Below are 27,116 nucleotides of genomic sequence, written 5' to 3'. Positions count from 1 at the left end.
TGCAGGGAGAAGTTCAGGAAAAGATGATCCATGAAGGACGGGCAGGCACTGGACCAAAGAACTGGGGAGAAGTATTTCAGATAAAAGGGATCGATTGTGAAAATGCCCTGGGCCAGGAGGGCTCATGAGGTGATGGCCCTAAGAGAGCCATGTGGCTGGATTATTAGTGTGCGTTTGGGGAAAGTTAAGATCTGAGGCTGAGGGCTTCCCTGGTGGCTCAGTGGTAAAGAATCCACCTGGCAATGCAGGAGATGTGTGTTCAATCCATGGGTTGGGAAGATGCCCTGGAGAAGGAAATGGCAATCCACTTCAGTATTCTTGCCTGGGAAATCCCATGGACAGAGGAGCCCTGTGGGCTACAGTCCATGAGGCAAAAGAAGAGTTGGACATAACTGAGCAATTAAACAGCAACAAAAGATCCAAGGCTGGACAGAAAGATTGGGGCGTGCAGGTCACAGAGACCATGTCAGTGGTATTGGACCTTACCTTTAGAACAGTGGGGAGCCACTAGAGAGATTTTAGTAGCAGTGTGTTATAATCAGATCTGAGATTTAGCAAGATGAGTCTGGCTGTGCGTGGCAAAAGATTGCAGATGGAGGAGAAGAACAGGGATGTTAATAGGCTCTTGGGATAGTCCAGGAGATAGTTTGGTGGCTCAGATGAGGGAGGCACAATGAAACAATTAGACCCATTTGAAACACATTCAGGAGGTCGAATCAATAGGACCAAGTGTGATGGGCGGGAGGAGGTGTCCAGGGTGACTGATTCTCAGGTTCCTGACATGAGCAGAATCGTGGTGATATTTATAAAAAATGACAGAGCAAGATTTCCAGAGATAAGGAGAGGTATGATTCTCTCATGTGAAAAAGCAGGCTGAGTGCTGAGCAGGTGAATGAAAAAGACCTGCATCTAACTCAGCTCATCAGATGTCACATCACAAGGCAGAGAGACGATCTGAAAGTTTCCAGGGAAGAAAAACAGGTCACCAACAAAGAAACAAGGGCAGGGGACTTCCCTGTGGTCCAGTGGTTAAGACTCCAAGCTTCCAATGCAGGAGACGTGGGTTCGATTCCTGGTCAGGGAACTAAGATCCCATACGCCATGTGGCCAAAAACTAAATACTTAGAAAAAAAGAAAAAAGAAACAAGGGAAGAATAACACCCTACTAGCATATGGTCTCATGGGAATAAAACTGAGTTCCAGAGGGCAATCGAGCATTGTGGACACATTCTGAGTAAAAAAATCATTTCAGACCTAGCAGAACTCATCAAATGAGTCTGTGGGCAAAATTGAAGTCTTTTTAGACACCCAAAGATTCAGAAATTTTACTTCCCATGATTTTTTTTCTGATGACCTAAGCTACCAAAATTAGGATGAAGCCAATTGATTGTTAGTAACGGGAGCTAAGTTCTTATTTTTCATATTAGAGGACAAGTAGATACTGAAACTTGATAAATTCAGAAAGAGTGATATAAATTACTAATAGGAAATAGAGAAGAAATTATTAGAAGGAATAAATTCAGAAATAGGCAAAAGCCCAGGGTCTGGGAAAGGACACTGGGTGTGGGGAGGGCTGGACTGAGAACTGTCGCTTTTCTAAGTTCTTTGTTATCAGTATTTACAAAATACGTTACTTGAACTTTTGGGAGATTACCAAAATATACATTAAGTTAGTGAATAGGATGACTCTCTCCCTTAAACAGGTATCTACTCTTTGGGGCCAAACACCAGGTATACGGTGTATATTCCGTTCATTGTTGTTGTTTAATCTCTTAAGTCGTGTCATACTCTTTTTGCAACTCCATGGACTATAGCCCACCAGGCTCCTCTGTCCATGGGATTTCCCAGGCAAGAATACTGGAGTGGGTGGCCATTTCCTTCTCCAGGTAATTCTCACAGGGATTGAACCCACATCTCCTGCATTGGTAGGTGGATTCTTTACCACTGAGCCACCAGGAAAGCCTATTCCTTTCATTAAATATGGAATAACAGATTGCTTGTGGAGGTATAGTACTTGGTCTGTATGCTTACCTATAAAGACCTGACTCTATAAAAACCCATTGATTCTTGATTTAACTTTGCAACATGTTGCAATTTTGCCAGTTTTATAGTTTTGATTAGTCATTTATTTGCTCACCCCTTCATTTACTTACTGAGTACCTATCATATGAAAAGCACTAGGAACTTGAATAGTATGCTGAAGAGGACATTTATCCTCAGGGAGCGCTCACTCTCACATAAAGACACCATAGTCATTAGACGATTACAATGTGACTTACAGATAGAAGGTTGCTCTAAGAGTACATGGGAGGGATACCAAGCACCCTGGGAGTCAAGCAGGGCTTCCTGGAGGTGGTGACAGTGAAGTGGGTATTTAAAGAATGAGTAGAAGGTAGCCTGGTGAAGGGGAGGCCAGAGGGGAAACAAACTATTCAGGAGAATGGAATGGCTTCTGTGTTGAGTAAGAAAGAGGGCTGTAGGGGAATACAGGCAGAATAAGGAGTTCCCAAAGATGTCCATGTCCTAAATCCTGGAATTGGTGAATAGATGTGACTTTAGCTGGCAAAAAAGACTCTACAGATGTGATTAAAGACCTCCAGATGGGGAGATGACCCTGGGTTGTCTGAGTGGGCCTGATAATAGGTGTCCTTATGAGGGAACGGGATAGACAGTAAGCCCCATTTGTGATTCCTGACCTCCAGAACTGTAAAATAATAGTGTTACCTTAAGCCTCTAAGTTTGTGATCATTTGTTACAGAAGAAACAGGAAACGATTAATGGAAACTAGGCTGGAGAGACTGGGACAGAGTGGAGCATGAAGCTCCCTATAAGTCAAGTTAAGGCGTTTGGACTTTATCGTGAAGGCAATAGGAGCTGTAAATGGATTGTACCTGTATTTCAGAATCACTGCCCCAGCTACAGGCAGGGGAATGGCTGGCAGGGAGGGTGGTGAGACAAAGTCTTCTCATCAATCTGCTACCTTATATCCCAGAACAGTCCTCCGGTTGGTGGTGACCCCCTGGGGTCGGTTCAGCAATGACCCAGATTTCTGTATGCTTAGCAAATATCAAGCATTGCAAAGCGAGCCTTGAATCAGGAAGACAGAAGCTGATGGAGGCAGAGCAGCAGTACATGGGGCCGGTGCAACCTTGGCTCCATGGTGAGGTTTTCATACCTTGACTTTCCACATCCTTCAGTGGGTCCACCCCTGGAGACAGGATGAAGAACATGGGAGTGGCTGGTCCCGATTCTTCAAAAGAGGCTGCGAAGTCCAGTGCTCTTCCCATCACGTATTTGCTTCCTAACTTCTCCTCAATAAAATCTCTGCCAGGGGACAAAAGAAAAGGTCTATGTGTATACATCGGTCACAGAATGATAGCATATGAGCAACAGAGGTCTGTGGAAATGGAAAGATGCACTCAAGGTCACGGCTTGGCAGTTACGGAGCTGGGAGCCACACCAACACTGCTTACTAAGTCAATACCCACAACCTGTGCTGCTAGTTGTGCACCTGCTCGCCTAGATCAGGGCTCCTTCTGGATCCCCATCCATCCAGGCCACCGCTGTCTCCTCCATGGAACCTCGATGTCCTGTTACATCACCACCGCCCATAAGAAGACTGCCAGGAGCAATGTCTTCAGAAAGCTGCTAAACCCTCCGCACGTTATACCCCTGAGCGCTTCCATGCCTGTGTGGGTATGTTTAGTTGCTCATTTGTGTCCGACTCTGCAACCCTGTAGCATGCCAGGCTTCTCTGCCCATGGGATTTTTTTTTTCAGGCAGTACTGGAGTGCATTGCCATTCCTTTCCACCAGGGGATCTTCCCAACCCAGGGATCGAAACCGCATCTCCTGCACTAGCAGGGATTCTTTAACACTGAGATGTCAATGAGCACCTCTTCACAAACGGTTCACTTAGATTTTAAGGCAATACTGCAATATATTGTCAATACATGTGTGTTGACAATACATGTGTTTAAGAACACAGAGCAATGGGCCTCGTGGGATTCTGGATGTTGGTACAAAGGCTTCTGTCCCGATAAACTCATGGCTTTGGGCTCAGCCCTGCTGCCCATGGCCTCCTCGCCACCCCTGGCCTCCCCGTGGCCACCCGTCCCTACCGCAGGGCATAGGTCATCCGGTCGGGTCGCAGGACTCTTATCATGCAGAGGTGCTGCAGGGCTGTCTTGTTCTTCCACTCCTGGGGGAATTTTTCCTTTTCAGGACATTCTGATTCCACGAACTTCTTCCAGCTCTTGGCGGATCCCTCAATGTCCCGATCCAGATTACAGAATTCTTCCATTGATGAAAGTGCCTGAAAAAGGTCAGGGAACCTGGCTCTGGATGCAGTTTCTCCTGAAAGCTGTCCTTTGCACCATCGTTGGAGGTAGGGGAGAAGGATGGTCTTAAAGACACAATTCTGTCTCATCTCTCCTCCTTTTCTGGATTCTTGAATATTCCCCCTAGCACACCAAGGAAGAGGAAGGATTTTGATCAACTCACCTCCATCAAAAGCGCCAGGGATATATGTAAGGTTTAGCAAACAAAATGTTTGGGAAGTGATCAGCAGTGGGACTGAGAGCCCCTCCCAGGAGGGTACCACACAGGAAGAGGGAAAAGAGGATGCTGTGAGTTTTCTGGTCACAGAACTCTGGTGCTGAAGTCTCTGACGCCTCCCTTTCAATCCCATTCTCATGCTGTCAGCAACACCTGTCAATTCCATCCCTCCAAATGTCTCTAGGATCTAGGATCATTGACTTTGTGTTAATGCCAACTCTAAAATATCCACATGTCTCTTGCTTTCATAAGGATTAGGTCCAAATACATGAATCAAATCTCTTCCTTTAGGGGTTCTCTCCAATCCATCCAGTTAAGCACCCAGCCCGTGTCCTTCCCTCTCTGTCCACCCACATCTGACTTAACCCTGGAAATGTGCCAGGCGCTCTCCCAGCTTGATGCCTGGTTCACACTTCTTGCATTGCGGGAGCGGTCCTCTCCACCACAAATCCTACTCCTCTCCTTTCTCGTGTTGGGCATAATTATTTATCAAGTTTCTACAAGTTGTTAAAGTGTTAGTCACTCAGTCATGTCTGACTGTTTGAGACCCCATGGACAGAGGAGCCTGGTGGGTGAGTGGCAAGAATACTGGAGTGGGTTGCCATTCCCTTCTCCAGGGGATCTTCCCGACACAGGGATTGAACCTGGGTCTCCTGCTTTGCAGCAGATTCTTTACTGTCTGAGCCACAAGGGAAGCCTTTACAAATTGCTAACAAACTGTTCAAGTCCAGTCCAAAATCAGCCATCCCACTCACATCCATCTTCTCTAACCTGGAACTCACAGCCCTCCCACTCCCTGTGTGGACCACTCAGAACTACCCACAGAGTCAGTATATTTAACAAAGACTGACTCACTTTATGGATGTGTGATTGCTGATCACTGTTAAGTCTTATCTCTCCCTCTTCCTCCTCTGTTCCACCAGGCAAGCTGGCACACAACCTGGGTGCTCCCTCCTTTGTGCGGAAGAGGAGTTGTATCATGCAAACCTTCGCCCCACCCCCAACAACCACAAAAAGCCCAAGACACCACCTTTCTTGATTCTCTGAAGCCATTTTCACATTACTTGGTAACTCCCCTACTCTGCCCAGAAAGTCTCAGTATGTGAGCAACAAACTCCTTCGTGCCTTCTGGGTGTGCATGCGGCATTGTCAGTCTGGACATGGGAACTGCATTTTGGGTGGGGGTCCATCCTGTTTCTTCAGAGTGCCCAGGTGAACCTCACTGCCTCAGTCACCTACCTGCAGCGTTCCCACTTCACTCAACTCCGCCTGTGAGTTCCATCTCTCCAATGAGATCAAAAGCGACACCGGGTCCAGCACACCTACCACAGTGCTGTGAACTTTAAGGAACCCACGCACTCTCATTATGTGAAATCTTTCATTCATTCTTTGGTATTTAGGAGATGTCTGCTACATGCCAAGTACCTGGGAATACAAAGGCGAATCCCCAAATACCTGTACCTTCAAGGCGCTTACAATCCTAAACAGAAAGAGATGAGGGAGGCCTTAGTAGGGATGTTGAATTCTGTTGGGCAAAGAGAGAGGTGGAGAGAAGGGAAGGGCGTTTCATGGGGAAGGATCCACAGAGCCCGGGTCTGAAGCAGGGAGGGTATGGCTCATGGCAGAGGCCATGTGACTGCAGTGGAGGGGTGACAGGCGACAAGGGGAAAGTCAGGCTGGAGAAGGACACATACACTCAAGCTTGCCCAGGCTCTTCTTCTGAGTGGACGAACACACGTCCTTCACCTGGGCTCTGTGGCTTCCCAGCTTCACTCTGATGACTCAGAGCGGTGCTGAGACGTAACGGGCACTGGGTTGGGGTGGCAGGGCAGGGGGCGCGGGGAATGCGGGGGGAGGAGGAGCATGGTGCGAGGCAGAGGAGCGGTGGTTTGGGGGATAGTGGGGGAGGGGAAGTGTGGGGGATGGACGGGGGAGGAGGGAGTGGAGTGTATGATGGTGGTCGAGGCACCAGAAGACGAGAGCTCTGGTCCCAGCGCCACCTCTTACGAGCCTCTTTTGACGCAGAGCCTGTTCTTAAACCTTTGTGGGCTTTGATTTTTCTCATTTGGAAAAAGAGGCCATGTAATCATCGTATGCCTAGCTCACGCTCTAATGTACATATGGGTGCTCAGAAGACTGTAAAGCCCCTCTTTGTGCTTTTTGGGGGCTCCTACGTTATCAGATTGCAATTGCTGGTCTGCTTGTCTGTGACTCCCACAAGATTGCGAGTTCCCTGTGGGCAAGAACATTCTGAGCCGTCTCTGTAGCCCCAGGCTTCGCAGGCTGCCTGGCACTTAGGAAGCGCTGCATTAAAAAAGTTGGACATCTGGGCGGCTGTTGGGAGGGCCCTTGGCAGGCTGAGCAAAGCTACAGACGTGGTGCTTAGCTCTCTCTGTGCCGAGGACCAAACTTCAGTCCTCCTTCAGGCGGCCACTTTCCCCCTCTTCCCAGCTTGTGTCCCCATTAACCCTCCTGCAGGCCCATTACCCTCCTCTGGAGTCATCACAAAACTGAGGACATTACAGGGTGATCAGGGCTCCCAGCTGGCGTGGCTGGGTCTGAAACACGCTTTCCTGAAGCTCTGGGTTGAACGCAATTGCAATGTTTAATCTTCCAAATGAGGGAAAGGGATTTCTAGCCTTCTAATAAGCTAAATGGAAATAACTAATTAACCTAATTATGTTGGACTAGGTACCAAAGTACAACTGTGCTAAATTGGCATCCGGAGAGGTGGGAGGGGACGTTTCGGAGGCTTACAAAGCTGAGCAGCGTGGATGAGGTCTTCTGATGGAGAACGTGCCTGTTACCTGAAAGTTCAGCATTGGATGAGACCTTGAAACTCCTTACAGAGGTTACTAATAAAAGCAGTATTTGATCACAGATTTCATTCATCACCTGTTTATTAGGCCTTCTGGGGAATCAAGGAAATGCATCTTCCTCATCAGATAGGATGCTTAAAATTTTTTGTTTAATCATGTCCTATTCAATTCTACTTCTTTTGTTTCTTTGGGCTAAAATCCAACTGAACACTTAAAAAGAGCATCTGTCAGAGGCTGCACAGGGCATTGTGCGTCACCAGCCTGCATCCTGCACTAAGCTAGATCTGGAAGGGGCTGGACGTGGTGGCTCCCAGAACAAAACTTGGAGAAAGAGAGAAAGCTTCACTTGTTTGCAGAAGACTTTGAACAGCCAGATGAGCTTAGCTCGCAAAACGAAAAGCACAATGAAGAGAAGCAAAGCAGACCAGACAAAAGGGGAATGGGAGCAAACTGCACAGTGGCTTTTGAGTGGAGCAATGTACAATGAACACAGCATAGAGTGTTCTCGAATCACTTATTCTTTGTGACCTGTGCTGCAGAGGGCTTTGTGGGATTACAAAGAAAAAGGCAACTGGACTGGACTCAGCTGGGCAACTCACAGGTCTTCAAAGGTTTTCCTTTGATGGATAATTCTATCAGGCACAACCCATGTCAACCACAGCATATACACACATTGTTGTTGTCTAGTCACTAAGCCATGTCTGACTCTTGTGGTCCCGGGGATTGTAGCCTGCCAGGCTCCTCTGTCCATGGGATTTCCCAGGCAAGAATACTGGAGTGGATTGCCATTTCCTTCTCTCGGGGATCTTTCCAACCCATGTATCCTGCATTGGCAGGTAGGTTCTTTACCACTGTGCCACCAGGGAAGCCCATATGTACCTGAGAGCCGGGTAATTAATAATCATAATTGCAATAAGGTGAATTGTGTCCCCTAAAAAGATATATTGAAAATCTAACCTCTCAGATTCATGAATGTGACCTTATTTGGAAACAGGCTCTTTGCAGAGGTGATCCAGTAAAGATGAGGTCAGGAGGGTGGCCAATGTGACTGACGTTCTTATAAGAAGAGAAGAGATGCAAAGACACAGAGGGAAGGTGGCCATGTAAGGACCGTAGAGACAGAGGCAGAGACTGGAATGGTGCTGCCACAAACCAAGGAATGCCTGGGGCTCCCAGAAGCTGGAAGAGGCAAAAAAGAATGCTCTCCTTGAGCCTTTGGAGGGAGCATGGCCTATCAATGCCTTAATTTCAGATGTCTAGCCTCCAGAACTCTGGGGGAATAAACGTCTGTGTTTTTAAGCCACCCAGCTTATGGCACTTTGTTATGGATGTTCTAGGAAACAAATACAATAACGATAATCAGCTTCCAGTTACTGAACATTTATGTGTGTCACATAACAGATAAGAAAACAAAGATAACCTGTCAGAGGTCACAAGCTCAAAACTGAAACTGAACCCAGGAATGTCCGACTTCAGAGCCTGCATCAACTGATCTATCTCCATTATTGGTCCAGTTCAGCAAATGAGCAGTATTCAGAACTGCTCTCCAGAATTCATTTCCCATAAGGGCATCAGACTCTGAGCCATTATTCTCTAGCTCCGTGACCTGTACTTCCAAGGACACCACTGGCCATGTGTGAATACTGAGCAAAAAAAAATATGGCCAGCATGACTGAAGAAGAGGGTTTTTATTTGCTTTTAATTTTATTTATTTAAAAATTTTAATGCATTTATTCTTTCCCGGAATAGTGGATTTTTTCTGCATAGGATCTAGTTGTTTTTTGTTTTTGTTTTCTTTACAAATTTAACACATTCTTTTTGTTCATTTTAATTATTTTAAAATTTAAATTTAGAAACTGGACCTTGCTTTAGTAGTTGGAGAACTTTTGAGTACATTTGAAATAACTTGGGTATATGAATCAATTGCTGTGACTCTAAATTTTACAAAATCTAAATTCAAGCCAAGTATTTCTGATGAAGATTTAGTATCTGAATTGAGATCTATTGTGAGTGCAAAAAAATGTACACTGGGATTCAGACTTACTTCAAAAATGTAAAATATCTCATCCATAATTTTTGTAACAATTACATATTAAAAGGATAATATTTTGGTTGTACTGGGTTAAGGAAATATATTATGAAATTTATTTTCATTGATTTCATTTTACATTATTTTTCGCATTTTGCATTTTTCATGTGGCTACTAGAAAAATTCAGATAACACACGTGGCATGCTTTCTATTTCTTTTTCACAGCACTACTCTAGGTTTTGTCTATTCATATCTTATGTGGCCTAGAAAAGCTAATTTTCCACACATATGCTTGACACATTATAATTATTCTTAGGCATTTTGTGACTTTGTGGTTTGGTTGCTGTTGTGAATGGAGTTCCCCTGTTTTCTTTCCCAACATAGTCTTCCCCTTCTCACTTGCCAGATTGGATTCAGAATTTCAAATGAAGTTAATATATAAAAATCAAATCACACCTTTATTATTTAGATCAGGGATAAGAAAACTGAGGCCTGCAGGGACAGTCTGGCCCACTAGCTGTGTTTGTAAATAAAGTTTTATTGGAACTCAGCCACTTCCATTTGCTTACCTATGGTATATGACTTTGGCAGAGTTGAATAGTTGTGACACAGTGTGACCCTCAAAGCCTAGATATTTGCTGTATGGCCCTCTGCAGGAAATGTTTGATGACTCTTCATTTAGACATAGCTCTAAAGATGACTAGAAGAATAGCTGCAGACTCTGAGAAAAGTTAAAACAACATTTTGGGCCATGGCAGCATTTCGCAAGATGACTCCTTTGAAGAGGACAGCATGCATATAAATGATTATGTGCTGGGCTTTTGTTCTAAAGTAAATCAACTTGGATGGATCTCAAGGGAGTTGGGCTGAGTGATCAAGCCAGTCCCCAAAGGTTGCATACTGTATAATTCCATTTATATAACATCCTTGAGATGACAGAATTATACAAATGGAGAACAGATTAGTGGTTGCCAGGAATTAGGTTGGGGGAGGGAGGAACTTGTTGTTTCTATAACAAGCGACCTACACACCAGTCGGAGTTTTCTAGATCTTGACTGGGGTGAAGCTTCACGTGTGATAAAACTAAACACACACGTGCATGAAAACCCGGTGCAATCAGAATAGAGTGGACTATATCCGTGTCAGCTTCCTGGATGTGACATCCTGCTGCAGAAAAGCTAGGTGTGACTGCTGAGGGGATGCGGTGCAAAGAATCTATTTCACATAATTCCACGTGAATCATTGCCTCAAAACACTTTTAGTAAAAAAATATATATATATATAGAGAAAGAGCCAATCACATTACTTCAGACTCAGGCTTCTTTGTGCTGTGAAACATGTAGGAAAGGGAGCAAACATGGAAGGTCATAGGGACTTCCCTGGGGGTCCAATGGTTAAGACTTCACCTTCCAATGCTGGCAGTGTGGATGCAATCCCTGCTGGGGGAGCTAAGATCCCATATGTCTAGTGGCCAAAAAACATAAAACAGAAGCAAGATTGTAACAAATTCAATAAAGGCTTTAAAAAAAATGGCCCACATCCACTCCCCTCCAAATTTTTTTTTAAGGCAAAAAGCAAAACAAAAAACACAGGATGGTCCTCGCACAGCTCCAGCACCTACTGTGGGGCTCCTCCAGGTGGGGACCCAACCGCCGGCCACCTGGAGGACCGCCGCCCACCTGGAGAGAGTCAGGACTCGGGCTGATGTTCACCCAGTTCACGCTTACCACTCGGCACTGCACCAGCCCATGTGAATGCAGGCGTGGTCCCTACTGGACAGAGCTCATCGCTTGTGAACTTTTCAGTGTTCATAGAATCCCAATGAAACTAAGCTGAATAACATGAAAGGGGAAAATGGGCTTTGCCATCAGACAGACCAGAACTCAATTCTCAATTCTTGGGTTTGCTGCTTATAAAATGAGTGACCTCAGTTTCTTTACATGTTAAATGAGAACAAACAGCACCTCTTGCCCAGGGAAACATGAGAATAACATAAGGGAAAGCGTTTCTGCTGGGAAAGATTGAAGGCAAAAGGAGAAGAGGGCGGCAGAGGATGAGATGGTTAGATGGCATCACCGACTCAATGGACATGAATCCGAGCAAACTTCAGGAGACAGTGAAGAAGGAGGCCCGTGTGCCACAGTCCATTGGATCACAAAGGGTCGGACACAACTTAGCGACTGAAAGGCAACAACAATGTGCTTCCAAGGTGCTCAGTAAACGTGAGCTGTTATTAACACCACTGGACTCCCAGGCTGGAATGTGTTTCCTGCTTTGAGGCTGTTAGGACTCCCGTGGAGATGGACAGCTGGCAGCACCCTGGTATCTGTCCCGTCCATGGACACAGCATCTCCACACCAGCCTGGGTCTCACAGAGGAGCCTGAATTCTGTGCCTCACAGAGGAGCTGGCCTTGAGCACGGGCAGGAGGAAAGCTGCTCAGCTGAGTCAAAGACACTTGCAGGTTCCTTCTGTTCCCCGATATCCTAGAGGCAGAGCCCAAGCACGAGCACGCACCTGCTCCTTCTTGGCAGAGCCCTTCCAGCAGGCCTGGGGAGGGGGAGCTCTGCTGTAGGGGTGCCAGCAAAGGGACCCACCAGTGTCTAACACAGCTCATGTTGTTGTTTAGTCTCTAAGTCATGTCTGACTGTCTTGCGATACCACGGGCTGTAGACTGCCAGGCTCCTCTGTCCATGGAATTTTCCAAGCAAGAACACTGGAGTAGGTTGCCATTTCCTCTAGGGGATCTTCCCCACCCAGGGATCGAACCCGTGTCTCCTACATTGACAGGCAGATTCTTTACCACCGAGCCACCAGGGAAGCCCCCAACACAGCTCAGGGTGAAACCCTCAAAGACAGCCCCGCTGGTTTCCTAGGAATAAGCATCAGAACAGCAGTCCAGGAGAGAACAAGGTGGATATTTTTTCCCGAAGGGCTGGTACCGACCTTGATGCCACCCCAGGCCTGATGGGAGAGAAATTCCACTGGACTGGTGACTCCTGGCTGTGCTGGAGATCGAAGCAGGAAGTCCAGCTCGGCTGCACTCACTTCCTGGTTCATGAGGAGGATCTGCAACGTGGGAGGACAGTGTTCCTATTCATTTATTTGGCTGGACTGCGTCTTAGTTGCGGCACATGGGATCTTTAGCTACAGCATGTGGGATCTAGTTCCCTGGGCTCAGACGCTCAGTCATGTCTGACTCTTTGCCACCCCTCATGGACTGTAGCCCACCAGGTTCCTCTGTGGATGGGATTTTCCAGGCAAGAGCGCTGGAGTGGGTTGCCACTTCCTATTCTAGGGTCTAGTCCCCTGAGCAGGGATCAATCCTGTGTCCCTTGCACTGGGAGCCCAGAGTCCTAGCCAGTGGACCATCAGGGAAGTCCCAGCGCTGTGTTTTGTTACCTGGTGGCATTCGTGGGTCCTGGAGCCCCTCGGAGTTGCCGCCAGTGTAACTAGTGCTACTTCTAACCTGAGGGCCCACCCCACACCTCCGATTCGGTTGTTGAAATCGGGTGGAGGGGAAGAAAGTCTTTATCTGTGCGATCACCTCTGGGTGCATCTGACTTCACCCCAAATACCAGTGTGACCAAAGCACACACAGTGAATGACTGTATGTCTTGGTAAGCAAGGAATTGATGGATCAATCCTAAATGCCATGAAGTACATTTCTGCAATCTCACAGAGAAGATGACATGGACAAATGGCATGAATTGAGGAGAGGGTCAAAGTAAGAGATGAATGTATGCAAAACAGAAGTGCATGTGTGAATGAGGAATGCTAATAGGGGACTTCCCTGGTGATCCAGTGGTTAAGAATCCTCCTCCCATCCCTGGTCAGGGAACTAGGATCCCACATGCTTCCAGGCAACTAGACAGAAGCCCACATGCCACAACCGGAGAGCCCATGCAGAGTAGTGAAGGATCCTGCATGCCACAGCTAAAAAGGAACTAAAAAAAAAAATACTGCTAAGGGGGACTTAGAACAGGGGAGTGGCTAGAGATGCATTTGACTGAATTTTCTGTAAGTGGTTTTGAATTGGGTTTTGGAGAAGCTGAGCGTGAGATTTAGACAGGCTTCCCAGGGATGGGGCAGTGGAAACTGCAGACGCTTGGGAGGGAATTAGTGCTGTGTGTGCAGGGAGGGCAAAGCATTTGACTGGGTTAGAACTAACAGCTCATGCTGAGAGGCACTCAGTAGATTGTTCTTCCCCCTTCAAATGGTGTTCTCCGCTGAGAAGTTACAGATGGGAATATTCACAGAGAAAAAATAATTTGATTAGTTCGAGGAAAAGTCTTTAAGGAAAAAACGGGTTAGAAATCACAGATGAGGTGAAGCAGCCCTTGTAAAACGAGGTTGAAATATTTATGAGGGGAGTAGAGTGAAAGCCAGAAGCAGAAGCTCCTTGGGCTTTGGGGGAAATGAGTGGCAGGAGGAGAATTCGTCTGGCCTGGGGCTCATGTTCCCTCTGACATGGCCAAGCTGTTATCCGGCCAGGGAGGGGAACACACAAGGGGAGAGGGACAAGCCATGCTAATGCTCCTCTGTGGATTCAGACCTCAGAATGTGCAAACGGAGTCTGAGCAGAAGTGATTTTAGAATAGCTGACTTTCGGAAGTGGAGTCCTACAGGATAATCTGGTCTGTGCTTCTAATTTATAATCGGGAAAAATCCCAATTCTAAAATGGTTAGAGAGTTAGGTGCATGCATGTCATGTCTGACTCTTTGCAAACCTATGCACAGTAGCCTGTCAGGCTCTTCTGTCCATGGGATTTTCCAGGCAAGAATACTGGAGTGGATTGCCATTTCCTTCTCCAGAGGATCTTCCCAACCAGGGGTCAAACCTGTGTCTCTTGAAGTTCTTGCATTGGCAGGTAGATTCTGTTTACCACTGAGCCACCCAGGAAGTCCCTAGAGAGTTAGGTGCAAGAAACTCAATTTCCATGGCTTTTTGATGTTGAGAATGATGTTGCAGAATGCAACGGTTTCTTATTAACCCTGGAAGCCCTGATGCTTCCGAGCCCTTGAGAACCAGAGTTCTTAAGGACTTTTCTAAGACCAAGGTTGCAGCTATAGAAGGACATTTGCAGTCTCTTATTCCAGGGGAAGGTATGGACATTAAACTTGCAACCTTGTGCTGTGTGCTGGGTTGCTTCACTTGTGCCTGACTCTTTGCGACCCCCTGGACTGTAAACTGTCAGGCTTCCCTGTCCATGGGATTCTCCAGTCAAGAATACTGGAGTGGGTTGCCATTTCCTCCTCCAAGGGATCTTCCCGACCCAGGGATCGAACCAGCGTTTCCTATGGTTCCTGCATTGGCAGGCGGATTCTTTTCTGCAAGTGCTACCTGCAACCTTGAAGGTACCTAAATAATGAGGGATACTTTAAGTTCTTACTGCATCTCAGGAAGTATCCAGTCTTTGGTATGGCCATCCAGTTTCATCCTCAGGGCTAGTTTGGATTGATTGGTAGTGGCTGCTGGAGGGCCCTGTGGAGGAGGATCTTCCTCATCCAGGATCACCATGAAAAAGTTTAACGGTTGATTAAGCATGTCTGCCATGAGTGGGGCAATGGAGTGGATGGCCTGGGTGCACCATGCTGGATTTTCCTGTCTGATGCCTCTGCTTAGAGCTCAATAATCTTCACAAACTATGGGAACTGATGTTAAAAAAAGCAAGTTTCCTTGGTTTTCAGTGGTAAGACTCCGAGCTCCCAATGCAGGGGGCTCTGGTTCAATCCCTGGTCAGGGAACTAGATCCCACATGCTACAGCTAAGACCTGGCACAGCTAAATAAATAGGTAAATATTAAAAGTTTTTAAAAGAAAAACGTTTCTTCATATCTGCTGGTTGGGCATATAAATGGAGCTGTTTTCTGGAAACGTCTTCAATCCTATTTTACCTGAAAGGTGAGCTGGGCAAGGTAGGTCAGCTTATCACACTCGAAGAGCCCCCGGGTGGTGTACTGGCACACGGAGAAGGTGATGCTGTCTATCAGGTTGGCCACCCGTTCCTTGAGGTTCTCACCAGGAGCCGCCTTCTCCACGGCCTTCTGGAAGACGATGCTGAAAGCCTGGGAGCAGGAGATAGGACGCTGGTAGCTGACACGGCTCTCTGTATGTAACTAGTGGACCTTCCTCTGGTGAGTATTATAATTCACCAATCACAGAAATATCTTCCCAGCATAAGCTGCCAAGGAGGGCCAGTGGCAACAGGAAAACTCCTGTCTTAGTTGCTCGTATAAATTACTATATTGTCACAAAGAGGGCCAAGCTATGAAGCATACAGTGAAGGGCCTACTGTTTAGGTCCAGTGACCAAAATAATTAAATCTAATACGTTTTGCTGGAAACTGAACACAATGAACAGTAACCAGTTTGGGTGATTCTATCCTTTAGATTATAAAATTCCCAGTGATAGAATCAACATCTTGTACAACTTTGCTCTTTAAAAGAGACCTGTGTACACAGTAGGTACTCAGAATATTTTTAATTAATTATTTTTCCTTTTGGTAATGATCAGAATATCAGCTGTTCTTGGTTTTTCTTTCTAGTAATTCCACGTCATTTGACGAGTCCTCTTACATGTGCTTTTTTCTTATGTACACTTTCTGCAACTGTGAGAGCATAGCCTGCTTTGGTTACATCTTCCAAATTGTACATTATGGGTATAATATGAATCCATTTTCATACTGATCATATGAATCAGTTTTCCATCATTTTAAACTTAGATACAGACTACTTATAAAAATTGATAATAGGAATGAATGTATCATTGAAGAATGAATAATAAAGAAAATAATCATTAAAAAAACAAAGGTCAAGGATGAATCTTTAAAGAAAATAAAAATTAAGATATTATTGGGTCTTTTCAATTTTTGGCTAGGCAGATTCCCAGTCTTCTTGCTTTTTTTTTTTTTGGAACACATATTTTCATGGGCTTCATCTAATTTCCCTTTTTCAGGAAGAGTCACTGCAGTAGATTTCAACTACTCTCAAAACTAGGGAGGTGATTCCATAGTTACTAGGCTTATCACATTAACTTCTATACTGTTTTTTAAATCCTTTATATTTCTTTCACACGGGGTTTTGACCTGAAAATAATGTCAAGTATTGGATTTCTTTTAAAAACAGACATTATTACAGAGACGCTGAGCTGAGGGGAGGGGATAGGGACAGGACGCAATGCCGGTTCCAGCCTAGTGAATTCCAGGCGTGGAAGCCTACTTCCTTCTCAGTGGCTCAGCTTCATCCCCACATCTTGGCCTCCAGGGGGCAGTTGGATGAGGTGTGCGCCCTGAATATGAGTGTCCTCTCTGTTAGATTAAACCAGGGAAGTTGTTCAGAGCCCCTTACAGACTTGCAGCTGTGGTCTTTTGGAGAACTCCTTATGGGAGAAAGATATACTTTCAGAGATGTACTTAAAATTTATAGGTCTTTATTATTTAATGAGTAAGATAAGCTTAGTTAGCACTTACAATCTGCTAACATCTTTGATTTTAGAAATATATCAGCAACCACAAAGCAGTAGCTTTTAGGCTATTAGGGTAATTGTGTGTGTGTGCTCAGTTGTGTCTGACTCTTTTCGAACACCCCGGACTGTAGCCCACCAGGCTTCTCTGTCCATGGAATTCTCCAGGCAAGAATACTAGAGTGGGTTGCCATGCCCTCCTCCAGGGGAACTTCCTGGCCCAGGGATCGAACCCACATCTCTTGTGTCTCTGGCACCAGCAGGTGGATTATTTACCACTGCACCACCTGGGAAGCCCATTAGGTTAATAGGGGAAACTAATTTAAAGTTTGACTGTTAGTATGGCCTGCTTTGGTTTTAATAGATATAAGTGAGGCGCACATTTGACCAGCCCTGTTGGCCGTGAAGCTCTCTGGGGCAGGGCTTCCTGCCAGTGTGTCCTTTTCCACACAGTCAGGAAGCAGAGTGCTGGCTGGATCGTATGTAGTCGCTGAGCAAACAAGGCTGGGACCTGCCATGGCCTCTCCCTCTGTTTTGGCCAAATAACCAATGAGTCATGAAAGACCCAATTAGAGAGACGAGGCCTGTAAGGCCAAGTCGCTGCCCTCCTGGATCTGATCTGAAAGACTTGCCACGGCTAATGAAGCCCACCGACGAGCCCTTGTGAAGAGCCGCACGGGGCTTGACACGCTGCTGTGCTATGACTGTGCAGAGGGCTCCGGGGCTAAGTCACCTTGAGAGAAAACTGGTACATGGGGTGGATCCTGCCAAGGCTGTTCATGATGAAGTAGAGCAGAGAGGCCCGGGTGGCGGCCGGCCGGTAGCGCTCCCGGGCCTCGTTGATTTTCAATTCGGTCACCTTGGCCTCCTGCACCTGTTAGAAAAATCAAGAGTGGCCAATTGTTCGAACCAGCCAGGGCTCCCTGAGAATCAATGTGGCCGCCCTGTGTCAGCGCCTTGTGTCTGTGGGTGGGGTGGGTGGATGGGGATGAGGGGAACAAGAGAGGGCAGAAAGCTGCTGTGATTTTCCTTAACCGAGCTCGAGTGAGGAAGAGAGGACACAGCCCTAGTGGTTCAAAGGTGAGCGTGTCAGCCCCTCCAGCTGGGGACATGTGGGAGACACACACACACACACACACACACACATCAGTATCCCTAACCTGAAAAGTAAGCTAGGCAGCAGGACTCCAGTGAAAGCAGCATAATCTAATTTTCTGTTTTCTTTGTTACACAGACAGCTGTTCTTTGTTGATTAGTTAGTTAATCAATCAATCCTTGGCTGCGCTGGGTCTAGTTGTGGCGAATGGAGGCTTCTGTCTAGCTGTGGTTCGGGGCCCTCTCAGTGCGTGGCTTCTCTTACTGCAGAGCACAGGCACTGGGACCAGGACGGAACCTGTGTCCCCTGCATTGCAAGGCAGATTCTTAGCCACTGGACCATCACAGAAGTCCATATCTTTCTGTTCTCCTTACTTTTATCAACTTGTAAATTCACAAAGAAGATCTCTTCCAACGGAAAGGTCTGTTTTCAGAAAATTTCTTATCAGAGGTAAAAATAAGAAGAGACCTAAATATCAGAGAGGGATTCTGTAAGAATATCCTATTAAATATAACCTCAGTACAACCTGCCTTATACTCCAGGATAGAGTGAAACTGCTGATAATTCATGCAAATCCCACAGGAAAAAAACAAACCCTACTGGAGATGAGCTCACAATAAGCAACTACAAAGTTCAAGAGGAAGTGTTACCTATGGGGATAATTAGAAGACCTCTCTCTCAAAATTCCCAGAAGGATCAGCATCCCAAGAGCTGAAGATGAACAATCTACCGTTAACTAGGGCTTCTCTGGTGGATGAGATGGTAAAGAATCTGCCTGCAATGTGGGAGATGTGAGTTCGACACCTGGGTCTGGAAGATCCCCTGGAGAAGGACATGGTAACCTCCTCCAGTATTCTTACCTGGATAATCCCATGGACAGAGGAGCCTGGTGGGCTTCAGTCCATGGGGTCACAAAGAATTGGACACGACTGAGTGACTACCTACCTACCTCATTAACTGCTGCTGCTGCTAAGTCACTTCAGTCGTGTCCGACTCTGTGCGACCCCATAGACGGCAGCCCACCAGGCTCCTCTGTCCCTGGGATTCTCCAGGCAAGAACACTAGAGTGGGTTGCCATTTCCTTCTCCAATGCATGAAAGTGAAAGTGAAGTAGCTCAGTTTGTGTCCGACTCCTAGCAACCCCATGGACTGCAGCCTACCAGGCTCCTCCGTCCATGAGATTCTCCAGGCAAGAGTACTGGAGTGGGTTGCCACTTCCTTCTCCTCCTCATTAACTAATTCTGTTTAAAAGCAGTAGAGATAAAAGAAAGTATAAAATCAGGACATTATAAAAAAGAACAGGCATTATCTGAAAAAGAACTAAATAGAACTTCCAAAGACAAGAATACAGTTATTTAAATAGGAAACTCAGTATACTGGTTAAATAATGAACTTGAGTTGAAAGAGAATAAGCAAACTAACAAATAAATCTGAGGAAACTGTTTAAAAAGCAGCTCAGAGAGAAAGTTGGAAAATATGTAAAAGAAGTTATTAGACCTGGCAGATAAAATAAAAAGATTCAAAATGTATGTAACAGAAATAAGTAGAGAACAGAGAGAATAGGGGAGAAGCAATGTTTGAGCTATAATGGTTAGGAATTTTCCAAAGTTGATTAAAGACCAGAGGTTTTACTTTGAAGAAGCAGTCAATGTCAAAGAAAGCTTACTATCCACAAGCCCTTGAAGAAGTAATTATTTTCTTTGATTAGAAGAAAATAGAATCCAAAAGAAGTGAGTGAGATGCAAGAATTTCTTAAATGTACAGTCAATTTAAATAACAAAGACTATAAAAAACATGACCAGTTTGGAAGTAGCAGATGAAAGCAAGGTAGAAGCAAAATGCTATAAAACAATAACGGAAGATAGAAAAAAATAATCAAAGTTTCTAATATCCTTATAATGTTTTGAAAGAGGCTAGATATAGTGCTTAATTTTAGACTTTGTTAAGTCAATATATATATTGTTAAGTCACATATGAAATGAAATACATTTTTCATATATTTATGAAAAATTAAGATTAATCAATAAAATAAACAGTAAATAACTTTAAAACTAGCAATGGATAAAAGAGGAGGATAAAGAAAAATCAAGAAAGGAGAAAAAATAAGCAAAAGGATTGTTAATAGAAAGTATAAATCAAGATAGAAGAAAGAAATCCAATTGTATCAGTAATGTTTAAAAATGTAAAACTTGGTTAAACCAGTAGTTAAAAGACAAAGATTCTCAGAAGAGAGTGGATCTGAATAGAAATCACATAGTTGCTCAGATTGGTGTTTTCACTGACTCATATTTTTCATGTCACCTAGGTCCTTCATGCTGTTCATTAGCCTGTGTCCCTTTCATTCCCGCCTCCTCCAACAGCTATTGAAAACCTTCACTCCTCTCCCCAGGACCCCTATCTCAACACCACACCCTCACTCTCAGCAGAGGAGCTTGACTCATGCTTTCACAGACTATACAGAGACCACTGGGCTCCCCTGGTGACTCAGATGGTAAAGAATATTTGCCTGCAATGCAGAAGACCTGGGTTCGATCCCTGGGTTGGGAAGATCCCCTGCAGAAGAGAATGGCTACCCACTCCAGTATTCTTGCTTGGGAAATCTCACAGACCGAGGAGCCTGGTGCGCTGCAATCCTTGGCATCACAAAGAGCTGGACACGACTGAGGGATTAACACACACATACACACACATAGAGATCATCAGGAAGGGTTTCCTTAATTTCCACTTTCCTTTCCACGCCCTTCAAGGAAGGAAACATATGCTAAGTAATTTTGCAGGATGACAATTTAAAAAATATTTTTTTTGAGAGCTCAGTTTACTGGGACATCATTGAAATTTTCTTGTTGAAATCAGACTTGTGAGATTTTTACAGGCTGTGGGTTTTCTGGAGGTTCAGCCATGAACTTGTACACCAGTGTGATTCGTTAGCTTCAGGGCAACTCCATGGAGTCACTAAGGTATTCAGTTTGAGCCACTATTTCCTGCACAGAACACAAGCTCCCGCACAGAACACAAGTCCCTGCACAGATCTAAGTGCCGATCAAAAGTTTGCAGAGTAGAGTTGTCAACAGCCTTTTACAGGAGGTGAGGGCTCTGTCATGCAGGTGGTGAGGTGGTCGTTTCAGGAATCCTGCCAAGCTCAACTTTCCAGGAGAAATTCAGGAAGATGGATGAGCCATCTCTTACTCTGACATTTGTCCCTGTACAGTGGGCTCAGGGACCAGGAGGAGGGCCTCTGCCCGCCCCCACCCACCCCAGCCCAGGCTGCCAGGTCTTACCTTTTTCTCAACTTCCGCGGCAGTCTGCTTGGTGATCTCAAGGTTCTCTACCAGGGCCGTTTCTCCCAGGAAGTTCCCGGAGGCCGAGGAGAGGCGAGATAGCAGGTTGTCTTCCAATGTTTTGAGGGTGATTTTGAACCCATTCTGCTGCTTTGTGAGCTCTGACTGCAGTATCACATAAGGGAGAGTCAGGTATAGGAGCCCAGAGCATCCTGTTCTCAGGTAGGTCTGAATAGACAGAGGGTTATGGGGCCAAAGCCCCTGCTCATAGCAAACTGGAAGTGGAACAGAGGAGTGCTCAGGGCCACGAGCACGGCAGATCAGCTGAGGATTTGAACCCCAGCTGCACCAGTTACTAATCATGTGATCGTGGGCTGAATCCCCCTTTCATAGTAACCTTAGTTGGGTTAAACCTGGCCCTACGCATAGCAGTGCTGTGCAAGGCTTAGCAGAATGCTGGGACACGGTCTAGTCATTAAATGGAAGTTATTTTAGGGAATAGCTAGAGGATGGGGTCAAGTTTTACTTCTCTGTCATAACTTTACTGTCCTCAAAAGGAATAGCTCTTCTTTGTGAAAAGTAAAAGTGTTGGTTGCTCAGTCATGTCTGACTCTTGGTGACCCAATGAACTGTAGCCCGCCAGGCTCCTCTGTTCTGGGATTCTCCAGGCAAGAATACTGGAGTGGGTTACTATTCCTTTCTCCAAGGGATCTTTCTGACCCAGGGATGGAACCTGGGTTCCCTGCATTGCAGGCAGATTCTTTACTGCCTGAGCCACCAAGGAAGCCCTAATCAGTTATACTTCAATACAAAGTAAAAAGCTTAAAGAAAAACCACATGCCTCAATCTGGCCTTATAACCAGGATTTACTCTTGACTCCAAAGGCTTATGCCACCTGCTTATAGAATCTTTTTCTGAACTTCCCAATTTAAATCAGCCCCCTGGCTCTCTAATATTCCCCTGCTCTTACAATCCAGTCATATCTAAGGAGATGGGAAAAAGGACACTACTCGCTCCACACAAAATTGTGTTCCCTCCCAATTCATATGTTGAAGCCCTAACCCCCACCCCGCTGCCACACTACTGTATTGGAGATGGGGGTAGTTAGAGAAGGAGGTAATTAAGGTTAAATGAAGTCATGAGGATGGGGTCCCTGTGGTGGGATCATTGCCCTTATAAGCAGAGATACCAGAGAGCTTGCTCTCTCTGTGTGGACACAAGGACGAGGTCTGTGAATGCACAGTGGGATGGCAGCGACCTACAAGCCAGGAAGAGAGGTATCACTAGAAACTGGACCCTGAACTCTGTCTTCCAACTTCCAGACTGTGACAAAATAAATATCTGTTGTCCCAGCCACTCAGACTCTGGTATTTTGTGATGGCAGCTCAAGGTAAGATGTTCCCCTAACATGGTTCAATCTATTTCTATTGCCCCTTCAGGAATGAATCCCATTCTTTAGTTCTGGACATAGACACATGAACACTTGTGATGAGCGGTCCAAAAGTGTCCTGGGCAGGACTGCAGTTTCTCCCAGCTGCCTTCCGCTTCCTGGTCTTCAGCCTGCTCTACCATCTGCTTCCCAAGGGATGTTCCAGGTAACTGGTGTTGTTTCAGGGACACGATGTTGTTCTAGGAACATGGTGTTGGTGCTGCTCCAAGCTCCAGAAGAACCACACGGCTCAACTTCCGAAGGAACAACACCCCCCACACCCCCGTACCCAGAGGAGGGCGCACGGCAGGGTTGGGTGGCAGAGCGTCTCCCTCCTCCCTCCCTGGCTGGGTGGGCACCTCACCTTCAGCTGCTCCAGATCTGGTCTTTCCATGCTGACCACCGCAGCCAGCAGCTGGTCCTCCAGGCCAGCCCTGGTCACGGTGAAGTTGATCAGGGTGGCCTGAGCTTGCAGCTCCGGTTGGTAGTGAGGGTTGGCCAGCTTGGTGTGAAGGATGAGCCGGAATCTGGGGTTATACTCACACTCTTTGTCTCCGATTTTAATGAACCTGGAACAAAGAGGCTCGTGTGAAGGTGGGTGCCTTCCTGGGAGCTTTGGTCAGGGACAGAATCCTGCATGGGATTTTTTGCAAGGTCGTAGCGAATGATATTGCCATACTCAGATGGACGGGCATGTCTAGATCGAGCTTTCATGCAGGGAACAGGGTGGAGGGAGACAGACCTTCTCCCTCGGCCATCACGTTTATTTTTTTCAGGTAAAGCTAGAGGAAGAGCTATCCACTCAGTGGTGCATGTAAATGGGAGCGCATTATAAAACGTTTCCAGCAGATGGCAGTAAAGCACTTGCAGGAAGGGGCACCTTCTTAAGAGTTTGCACAAAGGTGACTACGGGCTAGCAGTAGAGCTTACTTTGTCTCATGGCTGGTGGAACATTACTTCTATGGGAGAAAATGCTTAATTAAGTAATTAAGTGCCTCCTAAGGATATGCAAGGGTGCTTGCCTGGTGGCTCTGTGGTAAAGAATCTGCCTGCTAATGCAGGAGATGTGGGTTTGATCCCTGGGTCTGGAAGATCCCCTGGAGAAGGAAATGGCAGCCCACTCCAGTATTCTTGCCTGGGAAATTCCATGGACAGAAAAGCCTGGCAGGTTATGGCCCACGGGGTCACAAAGAGTAGGATGTGACTTAGCAACTAAACAAGGACATGCAAAGGTGGCTTAAGGTCTGGGCAGTGGGAGAGGCTCTTGAGTCCGACCAGTCCTTCCCGATAACTCTCACCCCCTCTCCTATGTGCCTGTAGCCCTTCCCTGTCTTTCTCTTCCTCCCCCTTCTCCTAGACCTTTGCTAAGCCCTGATCAACTGCTGGCACCCAAAGCAACAGGTACTCATCCAATCAACAAAGACGTGAGTTCTCGGAATTCAGACAGCTGGCTTAGATGAAATCCTTGTGGTTAAAATTCAGCCTGGGGCTTCGCTGGTGGCTCAGTGGTAAAGAGTCAGCCTGCCAGTGCAGGAGATATGGGTTTAATCCCTGATCCAGGAAGATCCCACATGGCGTAATTGAGCCTGTGAGCTACTACTATAGAGCCTATCCTCTTGAGCCCAGGAGCTGCAACCACTGAAGCCTGCAAGCCCTAGAGCCCGTGTTCTACAGCAAGAGAAGCCAGCACAGTGAGAAGCCTGCAGAACTAGAGAGTAGCCCCTGTTCACTTCAACTGGAGAAAGCTCAGGCAGCAAGCAAGACCCAGCACAGCCAAAATATAAAAATAGATAAATACACTGATATGTAAAAAAAGAGTCAGCCTGCTTTTCCATCACATTCCCTCTCAAGTTCCTCCAGAGGAGTGTGCTATGGTTGTTGAGAAACAGGCCAGTGAGCTAGCTGATGGAAGTTCTTCTAGAAAATTTTCTCTAGGACAGGAGGGCAGTTAGGTGTTCCTCTTTCGGAAGAATGAGGAGATGCTTTGGGAGAGCTATCTAGCTGGGAGAGGAGGCTCTAGGGAGAGCAGGTTTGTGCGCGGTTGTACAGGGGCCGTGGGCCAGCCCCTTGGAAGGCCCGCAGGACAGCTGGGTCTCACCGTCCTTTCTTAACGACTTCTCTCCCCAGCAGGGGTCCTAGCACAGGATCGATGGACTCTTCCAAATTTTCAATCAGCACCATGTCTCCGGCTTCCACAGCACGCTCTACCGTCTGAAGGTAGCTGAGGAGAGAGTTGGGCAGGTGAGAGTGTAGCAAGCTGTGGATTTGAGGCAATTGAACAAGGTGGCCGTGGCCTCTGGAACACAGGGGTCATCTTGGAGGCACAGCTCTCTGGGATGACTTCAGGGGCATGTGTTTCTTTATTTAAAATGACATTAATGTGATCTTGCCCATTGAGAGGTGAATAGATAAAGAAGTTGTGGTACATATATACAGTGGACTATTACTCAGCCATAAAAAGGAACACATTGGAGAAGGCAATGGCAACCCACTCCAGTACTCTTGCCTGGAAAATCCCATGGGCAGAGGAGCCTGGTGGGCTGCAGTCCATGGGGTCGCTAAGAGTCAGACATGACTGAGCAGCTTCACTTTACCTTTTCACTTTCATGCATTGGAGAAGGAAATGGCAACCCACTCCAGTGTTCTTGCCTTGAGAATCCCAGGGACAGGGAAGCCTGGTAGGCTGCCGTCTATGGGGCCGCACAGAGTCGGACACAACTGAAGTGACTTAGCAGCAGTAGCAGGCTATTTTTAATTTTTCAATGTTATGCAGAGTTTAATAAGCACATAAAAAATATTTCACCTAAATAGATTTACAAGTTTGATGTGATTCAATTCACACAATAAATAACAATATAATTTTTTAAACCTTGACCAAAAATCTTAAAGTTAATCTAAAAGAAAATAATAAGAATGGTTTAAGAAATAAATGATGATGAAGAATAACAGGAGGGATTTACATTAGCTGATAATAAAATATTTTCTATCACTTGAACAATACAGATGTGCAGAAAGAAGTCTTAAAGGATATCACAGACCAAAAGTTGAGAGTGCTGGAAAAAATGATGAATTATAGGGCTCATTTATTTATTTGGGTAACTTTAAATAAGTAAACTGATTCAGGCTTCTTTGGTGACTCAGTGGTAAAGAATCCACCTGCCAATGCAGGGACTCGAGTTCGATCCCTGGGTCAGGAAGATCCCCTAGAGAAGGAAATGGCAAACCGCTCCAGTATTCTTGCCTGGGAAAATCCCATGGTCAGAGGAGCCTGGAGGGCTATAGACCATGGGGTTGCAAAGAGTCAGATATGACTTATCAGCCAAACAACAACAACATAACTGATTCTTTTTGCTTTACACCCAAAACTAACTCAACATTGTAAACTAGCTGTACTCCAATAAAAACAAACATAAAAAGAAAGAAAAGCAGAGACTCAGCACCCAAGCATCTCTCGCTGAGATGTTTCTTAAATTGAGAGGACAATCAGGAGCAAACTCCTGGGGGAGACCAGGAGGATAGAAACAATCTTCAGTGATTAAAAACCCGCTCATCACACTTTTTCCTTCTGCATAGTTGGCAAAGTGGTATACTTCTGTGTGTAGACACCTACCCCTTCTGGCCGATCTGGGTGACCCGGAGGCCCTCGCCATACTTGTTCTTGATCCATTTGATGCCTTGTAGCTGAGGGTCCACCATGAGTGGCCAGCGCTCGCAGCTGAGGAGGATGGCGGCATTCTCCGTGGACATGCGGTCTGCAGGGAGGCCCTCATTCTGCCAGGTGGCCACGTCGGCATCATCCATCAGCATCCGCAGGGGGTCCAGGGTGGGAGTCACCGGGATTGGAACCTGGTGGGAAAGAAAGGGCACAGGTGCTCAGAACGGAAGCAGGTGCCTTCGGCTGGGGGTGGGGGGGCACAGCTCACTCAAAAGACAGAACTCCTCTAAAAAACAAGACCAAAATCCCCCTGAGGAGAGTTTTCCTGGCTGTATGATTGTTTGCAGAAGCATATTTTCTCAGCATCCTGATAGTCTTTTCTCTTGAGGGATGAACAGCAGCAGAAATTCCACCCTTGTCATCCTCAGTTCTTTGGTACATTCTCTAAGTCAAATGACTACCATAGATCAATCAAATCCAATCCAAGAGTTTGCTCAGTCGTGTCTGACTCTTTGCAACCCTTTGGACTAGCCCACCAGGTTCCTTTGTCCAAGGGATTTTTTAGGCAAGAGTACTGGAGTGAGTGCCATTTCCTCCTCCAGGGGATCTTCCCGACTCAGGGATCAAACCTGAGTCTTCTTTGTCTTCTGCATTGCAGGTGGATTCGGTTCAGTGGCATAGAATCTGCCTGCCAATGCAGGAGCCACAGGAGACGCGAGTTTGATCCCTGGGTCAGAAAGACTCCCCTAGAGGAGGAAATGGCAACCCACTCCAGTATTCTTACCAGGAT

The 27,116-nt window shown here is 46.2% G+C and overlaps 1 protein-coding gene across 6 annotated transcripts in view; it reads right to left on the bottom strand.

Annotated features, from left to right (window-relative positions):
• DNAH9 (dynein axonemal heavy chain 9) overlaps window positions 1–27,116 on the bottom strand; it is a 297,242-nt gene that overhangs the window by 39,221 nt on the left and 230,905 nt on the right. For all 6 annotated transcript variants that reach the window (XM_088828905.1, XM_088828906.1, XM_055407299.2 and 3 more), the window contains 9 exons: window positions 26,282–26,517; window positions 24,770–24,892; window positions 23,036–23,240; window positions 21,243–21,407; window positions 17,602–17,742; window positions 15,302–15,472; window positions 12,351–12,473; window positions 4,121–4,314; window positions 3,176–3,324 (listed from right to left, as the gene is read on the bottom strand). In XM_088828905.1, coding sequence (XP_088685031.1) covers window positions 3,176–3,324; window positions 4,121–4,314; window positions 12,351–12,473; window positions 15,302–15,472; window positions 17,602–17,742; window positions 21,243–21,407; window positions 23,036–23,240; window positions 24,770–24,892; window positions 26,282–26,517 — 1,507 coding nt within the window. The remainder of the gene's footprint in view (window positions 1–3,175; window positions 3,325–4,120; window positions 4,315–12,350; window positions 12,474–15,301; window positions 15,473–17,601; window positions 17,743–21,242; window positions 21,408–23,035; window positions 23,241–24,769; window positions 24,893–26,281; window positions 26,518–27,116) is intronic.

The sequence above is a fragment of the Moschus berezovskii genome, chromosome 20, assembly GCF_049115385.1.
Source record: "Moschus berezovskii isolate FMDL1 chromosome 20, NW_MosBer_1.0, whole genome shotgun sequence".
Classification (NCBI taxonomy): domain Eukaryota; kingdom Metazoa; phylum Chordata; class Mammalia; order Artiodactyla; family Moschidae; genus Moschus; species Moschus berezovskii.
This window is presented reverse-complemented; position numbering and strand designations above follow the sequence as displayed.